Genomic DNA, 13666 nt, shown 5'->3' with positions numbered 1-13666 from the left:
CACCTACTCACTCACTCACTCACCTACTCACTCACTCAGTCAGTCAGTCACTCAGTCACTCAGTAACTCAGTCAGTCACTCAGTCAGTCACTCACTCAGTCAGTCAGTCACCCACTCACCTACTCACTCACTCACTCACCTACTCACTCACTCACTCAGTCAGTCAGTCACTCAGTCACTCAGTCAGTCACTCACTCAGTCAGTCAGTCACCCACTCACCTACTCACTCACTCACCTACTCACTCACTCACTCACCTACTCAGTCACTCACTCACTCACTCAGTCACTCACTCAGTCACTCACTCAGTCACTCACTCAGTCACTCAGTCAGTCACTCACTCAGTCAGTCACTCACTCAGTCACTCACTCACCCACCCACTCACTCACCCACCCACCCACTCACTCACCCATTCACCCACTCACCACTCACTCACCTCTCACTCACCCACTCACTCACTCACCCACTCACCACTCACCCACTCACTAGATGATGATGGTGATTTTGATGATGATGTTGATGTTGTTGATGTTGTTGATGTTGTTGATGATGATGTTGTTGATGATGTTGTTGTTGATGATGTTGTTGATGTTGTTGATGATGTTGATGATGTTGTTGTTGACAGAGGGAGTCTGAGCGAGTTGATGATGTTGTTGTTGTTGATGTTGATGTTGTTGTTGTTGTTGATGATGTTGTTGTTGTTGATGATGATGTTGTTGTTGATGTTGTTGATGTTGTTGATGATGTTGTTGATGTTGTTGTTGTGACAGAGGGAGTCTGAGCGAGTTCGCTTGCAGAGAGACCACGAGGAGAAGCTGATCGTGAGTGCGTGGTACAGCCTGGTGAGACACTCACTAGTACAACTTGTCTAACTAGTTAGACTAGTTAGACTAGTCTAACTAGACTACTAACTAGTACACTAACTAGCACAACTAGTCTAACTAGTCTAACTAGTTAGACTAGTTAGACTAGTCTAACTAGTCTACTAACTAGTACACTAACTAGCACAACTAGTCTAACTAGTCTAACTAGTTAGACTAGTTAGTAGACTAGTCTAACTAGTCTACTAACTAGTACACTAACTAGCACAACTAGTCTAACTAGTCTAACTAGTTAGACTAGTTAGACTAGTCTAACTAGTCTACTAACTAGTACACTAACTAGCACAACTAGTCTAACTAGTCTAACTAGTTAGACTAGTTAGACTAGTCTAACTAGTCTACTAACTAGTACACTAACTAGCACAACTAGTCTAACTAGTCTAACTAGTTAGACTAGTTAGTAGACTAGTCTAACTAGTCTACTAACTAGTACACTAACTAGCACAACTAGTCTAACTAGTTAGACTAGTTAGACTAGTCTAACTAGTCTACTAACTAGTACACTAACTAGCACAACTAGTCTAACTAGTCTACTAACTAGTACACTAACTAGCACAACTAGTCTAACTAGTCTAACTAGTTAGACTAGTTAGACTAGTCTAACTAGTCTACTAACTAGTACACTAACTAGCACAACTAGTCTAACTAGTCTAACTAGTTAGACTAGTTAGACTAGTCTAACTAGACTACTAACTAGTACACTAACTAGCACAACTAGTCTAACTAGTCTAACTAGTTAGACTAGTTAGACTAGTCTAACTAGTCTACTAACTAGTACACTAACTAGCACAACTAGTCTAACTAGTCTAACTAGTTAGACTAGTTAGACTAGTCTAACTAGTCTACTAACTAGTACACTAACTAGCACAACTAGTCTAACTAGTCTAACTAGTTAGACTAGTCTAACTAGACTACTAACTAGTACACTAACTAGCACAACTAGTCTAACTAGTCTAACTAGTTAGACTAGTTAGACTAGTCTAACTAGTCTACTAACTAGTACACTAACTAGCACAACTAGTCTAACTAGTCTAACTAGTTAGACTAGTTAGACTAGTCTAGCTAGACTACTAACTAGTACACTAACTAGCACAACTAGTCTAACTAGTCTAACTAGTTAGACTAGTTAGACTAGTCTAACTAGTCTACTAACTAGTACACTAACTAGCACAACTAGTCTAACTAGTCTAACTAGTTAGACTAGTTAGACTAGTCTAACTAGTCTACTAACTAGTACACTAACTAGCACAACTAGTCTAACTAGTCTAACTAGTTAGACTAGTTAGACTAGTCTAACTAGTCTACTAACTAGTACACTAACTAGCACAACTAGTCTAACTAGTCTAACTAGTTAGACTAGTTAGACTAGTTAGACTAGTCTAACTAGTCTACTAACTAGTACACTAACTAGCACAACTAGTCTAACTAGTCTAACTAGTTAGACTAGTTAGTCTAGTCTAACTAGTCTACTAACTAGTACACTAACTAGCACAACTAGTCTAACTAGTCTAACTAGTTAGACTAGTTAGACTAGTCTAACTAGTCTACTAACTAGTACACTAACTAGCACAACTAGTCTAACTAGTCTAACTAGTTAGACTAGTTAGACTAGTCTAACTAGTCTACTAACTAGTACACTAACTAGCACAACTAGTCTAACTAGTCTAACTAGTTAGACTAGTTAGACTAGTCTAACTAGTCTACTAACTAGTACACTAACTAGCACAACTAGTCTAACTAGTCTAACTAGTTAGACTAGTTAGACTAGTCTAACTAGTCTACTAACTAGTACACTAACTAGCACAACTAGTCTAACTAGTCTAACTAGTTAGACTAGTTAGACTAGTCTAACTAGTCTACTAACTAGTACACTAACTAGCACAACTAGTCTAACTAGTTAGACTAGTTAGACTAGTTAGACTAGTCTAACTAGTCTACTAACTAGTACACTAACTAGCACAACTAGTCTAACTAGTCTAACTAGTTAGACTAGTTAGACTAGTTAGACTAGTCTAACTAGTCTACTAACTAGTACACTAACTAGCACAACTAGTCTAACTAGTTATACTAGTACACTAACTAGCACAACTAGTCTAACTAGTCTAACTAGTTAGACTAGTTAGACTCTGTGTGTCTCTGTGTGTCTCTGTGTGTCTCTGTGTGTCTGTGTGTGTGTCTCACTCTGTGTGTGTCTCTGTGTGTGTGTCTCACTCTGTCTGTGTGTCTCTGTGTGTCTGTGTGTCTCAGTCTCTGTGTGTCTCTGTGTGTCTCTGTGTGTCTCTGTGTGTCTCTGTGTGTCTGTGTGTGTCTCTGTGTGTGTCTCTGTGTGTGTCTCTGTGTGTGTCTGTGTTTGTCTCTGTGTGTGTCTCTGTGTGTCTGTGTGTCTCTGTGTGTGTCTCTGTGTGTGTCTGTGTGTGTCTCTGTGTGTCTCTGTGTGTCTGTGTTTGTCTCTGTGTGTGTCACTGTGTCTCTGTGTGTCTCTGTGTGTCTCTGTGTGTCTCTGTGTATCTCTGTGTGTGTCTCTGTGTGTCTCTGTGTGTCTCTGTGTGTCTCTGTTTGTCTCTGTGTGTCTCTGTGTGTCTCTGTGTGTCTCTGTGTGTCTGTGTGTGTCTCACTGTGTCTCTGTGTGTCTCTGTGTGTCTGTGTGTCTCTGTGTGTGTCTCTGTGTGTGTCTCTGTGTGTCTCACTGTGTCTCACTGTGTCTCTGTGTGTCTCTGTGTCTCTCTCTGTGTCTCACTCTGTGTGTGTCTCTCTGTGTCTCTGTGTGTGTCTCTGTGTGTGTCTCTGTGTGTGTCTCTGTGTGTGTCTCTCTGTGTCTCACTCTGTGTCTCACTCTGTGTGTGTCTCTCTGTGTCTCTGTGTGTGTCTCTGTGTGTCTCTGTGTCTCTCTCTGTGTCTCACTATGTGTCTCACTCTGTGTGTGTCTCTCTGTGTCTCTGTGTGTCTCTGTGTGTGTCTCTGTGTGTGTCTCTGTGTGTCTCTGTGTGTGTCTCTGTGTGTGTGTCTCACTCTGTCTGTGTGTGTCTCTGTGTGTGTCTCTGTGTGTCTCTGTGTCTCACTCTGTGTCTCACTCTGTGTGTGTCTCACTGTGTCTCACTGTGTCTCTGTGTCTCCCCCAGGGTCTGTCTCTACAGCGAAAGTCTTCGGACCTGCGTCTCGTGAACACGGGATCCGGACAGTCCTTCCTGGCCAGGCAGAGACAGAATCGGGGGGGGGGGTGGGGGGGGTGGGGGGGGACACGGACGGGGCAGTGGGACAGGCGGCGGACACGGAGGCGGACAGGGATAGAGAGACACGGGGAGAGAGACACCGGGAGAGAGACACGGGGAGAGAGACACGGGGAGAGTGACACGGGGAGACACGGGGAGAGACACGGGGAGAGAGACACGGGGAGAGAGACACGGGGAGAGAGACACGGGGAGAGAGACACGGGGAGAGAGACACGGGGAGAGAGACACGGGGAGAGAGACACGGGGAGAGAGAGAGACACGGGGAGAGAGAGAGACACGGGGAGAGAGACACGGAGACACAGGGAGAGAGACACGGGGAGAGAGACACGGGGAGAGAGAGAGACACGGGGAGAGAGACACGGGGAGAGATTCACGGGGAGAGAGACAGGGGGAGAGAGACACGGGGAGAGAGACACGGGGAGAGAGACACGGGGAGAGAGACACGGGGAGAGAGACACGGGGAGAGAGACACGGGGGGAGAGACACGGAGAGAGAGAGAGACACGGGGAGAGAGACACGGGGAGAGAGACACGGAGACACGGGGAGAGAGAGATACGGAGACACAGGGAGAGAGACACGGGGAGAGAGACACGGGGAGAGAGAGACACGGGGAGAGAGACACGGTGACACGGGGAGAGAGACAAGGGGCTAGAGAGACACGGAGACACAGGGAGAGAGAGAGACACGGGGAGAGAGAGACATGGGGAGAGAGACACGGGGAGAGAGACACGGAGACACTGGGAGAGAGAGACACGGGGAGAGAGACACGGGGAGAGAGAGACACGGGGAGAGAGACACGGGGAGAGAGAGACACGGGGAGAGAGACACGGAGACACGGGGAGAGAGACAAGGGGCTAGAGAGACACGGAGACACGGAGACACGGGGATAGAGAGACACAGAGACACACAGAGACACACACAGAGACTCACACAGAGACACACACAGAGACACACAGAGACACACAGAGACACACACAGAGACACACACAGAGACACACACAGAGACACACACAGAGACACACACAGAGACACACACACAGACTGAGTGACTTTGTGACTGAGTGACTGAGTGACTGAGTGAGTGAGTGACTGAGTGAGTGAGTGACTGAGTGAGTGAGTGACTGAGTGAGTGAGTGACTGTGTGAGTGAGTGACTGTATTACTGAGTGACTGAGTGACTGTGTGACTGAGTGAGTTAGTGACTGTATTACTGAGTGACTGAGTGACTGTGTGACTGAGTGACTGAGTGAATGAGTGACTGTATTACTGAGTGACTGACTGAGTGACTGAGTGACTTTGTGACTGTGTGACTGAGTGACTGACTGAGTGAGTGACTGAGTGAGTGACTGACTGAGTGACTGAGTGACTGACTGACTGAGTGACTGAGTGACTGAGTGACTGACTGACTGAGTGACTGAGTGACTGAGTGACTGACTGAGTGAGTGACTGAGTGACTGAGTGACTGAGTGACTGAGTGAGTGACTGCGTGACTGAGTGACTGAGTGACTGACTGACTGAGTGACTGAGTGACTGAGTGACTGAGTGAGTGACTGCGTGACTGCGTGACTGAGTGACTGAGTGACTTTGTGACTGTGTGACTGAGTGACTGAGTGACTGACTGAGTGACTGAGTGACTGACTGTGTGACTGACTGACTGAGTGACTGAGTGACTGAGTGACTGAGTGAGTGACTGCGTGACTGCGTGACTGAGTGACTGAGTGACTTTGTGACTGTGTGACTGAGTGACTGAGTGACTGAGTGAGTGACTGCGTGACTGATTGACTGAGTGACTGACTGACTGAGTGACTGAGTGACTGAGTGACTGTGTTACTGAGTGACTGAGTGACTGAGTGACTGTGTTACTGAGTGACTGAGTGACTGACTGACTGAGTGACTGACTGACTGACTGAGTGATTGAGTGACTGCGTGACTGAGTGACTGTGTGACTGTGTGACTGAGTGACTGAGTGAGTGACTGAGTGACTGAGTGACTGAGTGACTGAGTGACTGCGTGACTGAGTGACTGCGTGAGTGACTGACTGAGTGACTGAGTGACTGACTGACTGAGTGACTGACTGAGTGACTGAGTGACTGCGTGACTGAGTGACTGAGTGACTGAGTGAGTGACTGCGTGACTGCGTGACTGAGTGACTGAGTGACTTTGTGACTGAGTGACTGAGTGAGTGACTGAGTGACTGAGTGACTGACTGACTGAGTGACTGAGTGACTGAGTGACTGAGTGACTGAGTGACTGTGTTACTGAGTGACTGAGTGACTGAGTGACTGAGTGAGTGACTGCGTGACTGCGTGACTGAGTGACTGAGTGACTTTGTGACTGTGTGACTGAGTGACTGAGTGACTGCGTGACTGAGTGACTGCGTGACTGAGTGACTGAGTGACTGACTGAGTGACTGAGTGACTGAGTAACTGAGTGACTGAGTGACTGAGTGAGTGACTGAGTGACTGAGTGACTGAGTGACTGTGTTATTGAGTGACTGCGTGACTGAGTGACTGAGTGACTGAGTGACTGTGTTACTGAGTGACTGAGTGACTGAGTGACTGCGTGACTGCGTGACTGAGTGACTGAGTGACTGCGTGACTGCGTGACTGAGTGACTGCGTGACTGCGTGACTGCGTGACTGTGTGACTGCGTGACTGAGTGACTGAGTGACTGCGTGACTGCGTGACTGCGTGACTGAGTGACTGAGTGACTGAGTGACTGCGTGACTGAGTGACTGAGTGACTGAGTGACTGCGTGACTGCGTGACTGCGTGACTGAGTGACTGAGTGACTGCGTGACTGAGTGACTGAGTGACTGCGTGACTGAGTGACTGAGTGACTGAGTGCAAACAGAAAATCAGTTACACAAACACCAACAACAACATCAACAACAACAACTTAGATGAAGCCATCAGTGTAACTCTGCACTACAACAACACAAACACCAACAACAACAACAACAACTTAGATGATGGCCATCAGTGTAACTCTGCACTACAACAACACAAACACCAACAACAACAACAACAACAACAACTTAGATGATGGCCATCAGTGTAACTCTGCACTACAACAACACCAACACCAACAACAACAACAACAACAACAACTTAGATGATGGCCATCAGTGTAACTCTGCACTACAACAACACAAACACCAACAACAACAACAACATCAACAACTTAGATGAAGGCCTTCAGTGTAACTCTGCACTACAACAACACAAACACCAACAACAACAACAACAACAACAACTTAGATGATGGCCATCAGTGTAACTCTGCACTACAACAACACCAACACCAACAACAACAACAACAACAACAACTTAGATGATGGCCATCAGTGTAACTCTGCACTACAACAACACCAACACCAACAACAACAACAACAACAACTTAGATGAAGGCCTTCAGTGTAACTCTGCACTACAACAACACAAACACCAACAACAACAACAACAACTTAGATGAAGGCCATCAGTGTGACTCTGCACTACAACAACACAAACAACACCAACAACAACTTAGATGACGGCCATCAGTGTAACTCTGCACTACAACAACACAAACACCAACAACAACAACTTAGATGACGGCCATCAGTGTAACTCTGCACTACAACAACACAAACAACAACAACAACAACTTAGATGACGGCCATCAGTGTAACTCTGCACTACAACAACACAAACAACAACAACAACAACTTAGATGACGGCCATCAGTGTAACTCTGCACTACAACAACACAAACAACAACAACAACAACTTAGATGATGGCCATCAGTGTAACTCTGCACTACAACAACACAAACACCAACAACAACAACATCAACAACTTAGATGATGGCCATCAGTGTGACTCTGCACTACAACAACACAAACACCAACAACAACAACAACAACAACTTAGATGGAGGCCATCAGTGTAACTCTGCACTACAACAACACAAACACCAACAACAACAACATCAACAACTTAGATGAAGGCCATCAGTGTAACTCTGCACTACAACAACACAAACACCAACAACAACAACAACAACAACATCAACAACTTAGATGATGGCCATCAGTGTGACTCTGCACTACAACAACACAAACACCAACAACAACAACATCAACAACTTAGATGATGGCCATCAGTGTCACTCTGCACTACAACAACACAAACACCAACAACAACAACATCAACAACAACTTAGATGATGGCCATCAGTGTAACTCTGCACTACAACAACACAAACACCAACAACAACAACAACAACAACTTAGATGAAGGCCATCAGTGTAACTCTGCACTTCAACAACACAAACACCAACAACAACAACAACAACTTAGATGATGGCCATCAGTGTAACTCTGCACTACAACAACACAAACACCAACAACAACAACAACAACTTAGATGAAAGCCATCAGTGTAACTCTGCACTACAACAACACAAACACCAACAACAACAACATCAACAACTTAGATGATGGCCATCAGTGTCACTCTGCACTACAACAACACAAACACCAACAACAACAACAACAACAACTTAGATGATGGCCATCAGTGTCACTCTGCACTACAACAACACAAACACCAACAACAACAACAACAACAACTTAGATGAAGGCCATCAGTGTAACTCTGCACTACAACAACACAAACACCAACAACAACAACAACAACAACTTAGATGGAGGCCATCAGTGTAACTCTGCACAACAACAACACAAACACCAACAACAACAACATCAACAACTTAGATGGAGGCCATCAGTGTAACTCTGCACTACAACAACACAAACACCAACAACAACAACATCAACAACAACTTAGATGAAGGCCATCAGTGTAACTCTGCACTACAACAACACAAACACCAACAACAACAACATCAACAACTTAGATGAAGGCCATCAGTGTAACTCTGCACTACAACAACACCAACAACAACAACAACAACAACAACAACTTAGATGAAGGCCTTCAGTGTAACTCTGCACTACAACAACACAAACACCAACAACAACAACAACAACAACTTAGATGAAGGCCATCAGTGTAACTCTGCACTACAACAACACAAACACCAACAACAACATCAACAACAACAACTTAGATGATGGCCATCAGTGTAACTCTGCACTACAACAACACAAACACCAACAACAACATCAACAACAACAACTTAGATGATGGCCTTCAGTGTAACTCTGCACTACAACAACACAAACACCAACAACAACAACAACAACACCAACATGGCCAAACCAAAAACACTTTTCTAAATCACCAAAATAAATCCATAAAAGCAACGAAACGGTGCAGGTCATAGGTAACTGTGACGGAATTTTCACAATAAACTACGTCGACAACAAAATGTTCTACCACCAAACTCTGCAGGCTACTTGTTTGCAAAACTTGTACAAGTGTGGGACCCCCAGACATTGCTCCGGGAATCTTTCGTCTCTTCGGTTAAAGCCACGTTGGGGTAGACGCGGTGAAATAAAAACAATGAAAATGCGTCTTCAATTGAAGCTTTTGTGAGTTGCAGAAATTGCACGGCCTTTGGTTGTCACCGTAAAGTCAAGTAGAAGGGAAATAATAAAATAATAAAAATATATTAAACGATGAAATGATCACGACCTTTCGAACGAAACACAGGAAATCGTCATCAGGTGCGAAATCAAGTAACGGAGAAGGGAAATAATAAAATAATAAAAATAAAAAATAATAAAATTATCACGACGTTTAGACCGCAACGAAGGAAATCGTCATCAGGTGCGAAATCCACGGCGAGAATGAAATAATAAAATGATAAAAATATTTAAAACAATTAAATTATCGCGACGTTTCGACCGCAACGCAGGCAATCGTCATCGGGTGCGAAATCCACGGCGAGAATAAAATGATAAAAATATTTAAAACAATTAAATTATCGCGACGTTTCGACCGCAACGCAGGCAATCGTCATCAGGTGCGAAATCCACGGCGAGAATAAAATAATAAAAATATTTAAAACAATTAAATTATCGCGACGTTTCGAACGCAACGCAGGCAATCGTCATCAGGTGCGAAATCCACGGCGAGAATAAAATAATAAAAATATTTAAAACAATTAAATTATCGCGACGTTTCGACCGCAACGCAGGCAATCGTCATCAGGTGCGAAATCCACGGCGAGAATAAAATAATAAAATGATAAAAATATTTAAAACAATTAAATTATCGCGACGTTTCGATCGCAACGCAGGCAATCGTCATCGGGTGCGAAATCCACGGCGAGAATAAAATAATAAAATAATAAAAATATTTAAAACAATTAAATTATCGCGACGTTTCGACCGCAACGCAGGCAATCGTCATCAGGTGCGAAATCCACGGCGAGAATAAAATAATAAAATAATAAAAATATTTAAAACAATTAAATTATCACGACGTTTCAACCGCAACGCAGGCAATCGTCATCAGGTGCGAAATCCACGGCGAGAATAAAATAATAAAAATGTTTAAAACAATAAAATTATCGCGACGTTTCGATCGCGACGCAGGCAATCGTCATCAGGTGCGAAATCCACGGCGAGAATAAAATAATAAAATGATAAAAATGTTTAAAACAATTAAATTGTCGCGACGTTTCGATCGCAACGCAGGCAATCGTCATCAGGTGCGAAATCAAGTCTAGTAGAAGGGAAATAATTCAATAATAATGATTGCAAGTTGTTGCGAGCCAGTGACTGCTTTAGTGTTAAAACACGGCGTTGTCTTTCTAGGATAGTGTGTTTGTAATATCATTTTATGTAGATATCCACATTTATTTAATACATTTTTTCTGCAGTTTCTATTGAAAATGCAATCTTTGATATCTCAAAAACCTGACGTGATAGACAAAAACTGATGCCAGATTTGGAATCAGCACCCCAACATTACCTTAGCAAACGTTGGAATTACCTTATGCCTGAAAAACAAGTGTGTTGACCAGTGTCATCGTGAGCAGAGGGTCAGGGACTCCGAAAGCACGAAGAACAACCCAGAGGCCAGGCCAAACAGACACACACACACAGAGACACACACACAGACACACAGAGACACAGCCATCGACACACACACACAGAGACACACACAGAGACACACACAGAGACACACACAGACACACACACCACACACACAGAGACACACACAGAGACACACACAGACACACACACACCACACACACACACCACACACACACATAAACACACACACAGACACACAGAGACACAGCCATCGACACACACACACAGAGACACACACAGAGACACACACAGACACACACAGAGACACACACAGAGACACACACAGAGACACACAGAGACACAGCCATCGACACACAGAGACACACACAGAGACACACACAGAGACACACACAGAGACACACAGAGACATATACAGAGACACACACAGAGACACACACAGAGACACACACAGAGACACAGACAGAGACACACACAGAGACACAGAGAGACACACAGAGACACACAGAGAGACACAGAGACACACAGAGACACAGAGAGACACACACAGAGACACACACAGAGACTCACACAGAGACACAGAGAGACACACAGAGACACACACAGAGACACACACAGAGACACACACAGAGACACAGAGAGACACACAGAGAGACACAGAGACTCACACAGAGACACACACAGAGACACACACAGAGACACACACAGAGACACACACAGAGACTCACAGACACACAGAGTGAGACACAGAGACACACACAGAGACTCACAGAGACACACACAGAGACACAGAGAGACACACACAGAGACACACACAGAGACACAGAGACACACACAGAGACTCACAGAGAGACACACAGAGACACACACAGAGACACACACAGAGACACAGAGACACACACAGAGACTCACAGAGAGACACACAGAGACATATACAGAGACACACACAGAGACACACACAGAGACACACACAGAGACACACAGACACAGAGAGACACAGACAGAGACACACACAGAGACACAGAGAGACACACAGAGACACACAGAGACACAGAGAGACACACACAGAGACACACACAGAGACACACACAGAGACACAGAGAGACACACAGAGAGACACACAGAGACACACACAGAGACACACACAGAGACACACACAGAGACACACACAGAGACTCACACACAGACACACAGTGAGACACACACAGAAACACACAGAGACTCACAGACACACAGAGTGAGACACAGAGACACAGAGACACACACAGAGACACACACAGAGACACACAGAGACACACACAGAGACACACACAGAGACACAGAGAGACACACAGAGACACACACAGAGACACACACAGAGACACAGAGACACACACAGAGACACACACAGAGACACACAGACACACACAGAGAGACACAGAGACACACACACAGTGACACACACAGTGAGACACACACAGAAACACACAGAGACTCACAGACACACAGACACAGAGACACACACAGAGACACACAGAGACACACACAGAGACAAAAAAAAAGACAAAGATCCCCCGTATAGCCTTAACAGACTGTAGGGGCAAGTGCTGTTAGCGAGCACCTATGAAGGCCGGCACGGCACACACAGAGGGGGTGGGTGGCCAGCACCACGCCCGACCGCCTTTGTCTCCCCAGTGGCGATGTTTACACACCGCACCAGGTACTCATTTAAGGCTGAGTCGACCTAGGGGAGGCCCAGGACCGGTTCAGATAATCGTCACTGGTGTTGGCCGTGAGCGGGAATCGAACTCGGGTCGCCAGGTTCATAGCGCAGCGCGCTAACCGCTAAACCACCGCTCCCCACACACAGAGACACACACAGAGACACAGAGAGACACACAGAGACACACACAGAGACACAGAGAGACACACACAGAGACACACACAGAGACACACACAGAGACACACACAGAGACACAGAGAGACACACACAGAGACACACACAGAGACTCACACAGAGACACAGAGAGACACACAGAGACACACACAGAGACACACACAGAGACACAGAGAGACACACAGAGACACACACAGAGACACAGAGAGACACACACAGAGACACACACAGAGACACACACAGAGACACAGAGACACACACAGAGACACAGAGACACACAGAGACACACAGAGACTCACAGAGAGACACACACACACCACACACACACATAAACACACACACAGACACACAGAGACACACCCATCGACACACACACACAGAGACACACACAGAGACACACACAGAGACACAGAGACACAGAGAGACACACAGAGACACACACAGAGACACACGCAGAGACACACGCAGAGACACACACAGAGACTCACACAGAGACACACACAGAGACACACACAAAGACACACACAGAGACACACACAGAGACACACACAGAGACACACACAGAGACAACAACAACCACCACCATTCGCCAAGGGTCAGGGACTCGGACAGCACGAAGAACAGCCCAGAGGCCAGGCCTACTGATGCTATCAAAGGCCTTGACCAGGTCAA

At 45.4% G+C, this 13666-nt stretch overlaps 1 protein-coding gene across 1 annotated transcript in view; it reads left to right on the top strand.

Moving 5' to 3' along the window:
* Nucleotides 1–9614, top strand: part of LOC144953709 (protein Hook homolog 3-like) — a 40581-nt gene extending 30967 nt beyond the window's left edge. Inside the window, exons 7-9 of the mRNA XM_078884269.1 lie at nucleotides 769–840; nucleotides 3999–4096; nucleotides 9587–9614. Of these exons, the coding sequence (XP_078740395.1) occupies nucleotides 769–840; nucleotides 3999–4096; nucleotides 9587–9614 (198 nt within the window). The remainder of the gene's footprint in view (nucleotides 1–768; nucleotides 841–3998; nucleotides 4097–9586) is intronic.
* The last annotated feature ends 4052 nt before the right edge of the window (nucleotides 9615–13666 follow it).

Source organism: Lampetra fluviatilis, chromosome 81 (genome assembly GCF_964198595.1).
Source record: "Lampetra fluviatilis chromosome 81, kcLamFluv1.1, whole genome shotgun sequence".
Classification (NCBI taxonomy): domain Eukaryota; kingdom Metazoa; phylum Chordata; class Hyperoartia; order Petromyzontiformes; family Petromyzontidae; genus Lampetra; species Lampetra fluviatilis.
Note: the sequence above shows the minus strand (reverse complement) of the source record. Positions and strands in the feature narration are given on the sequence as shown.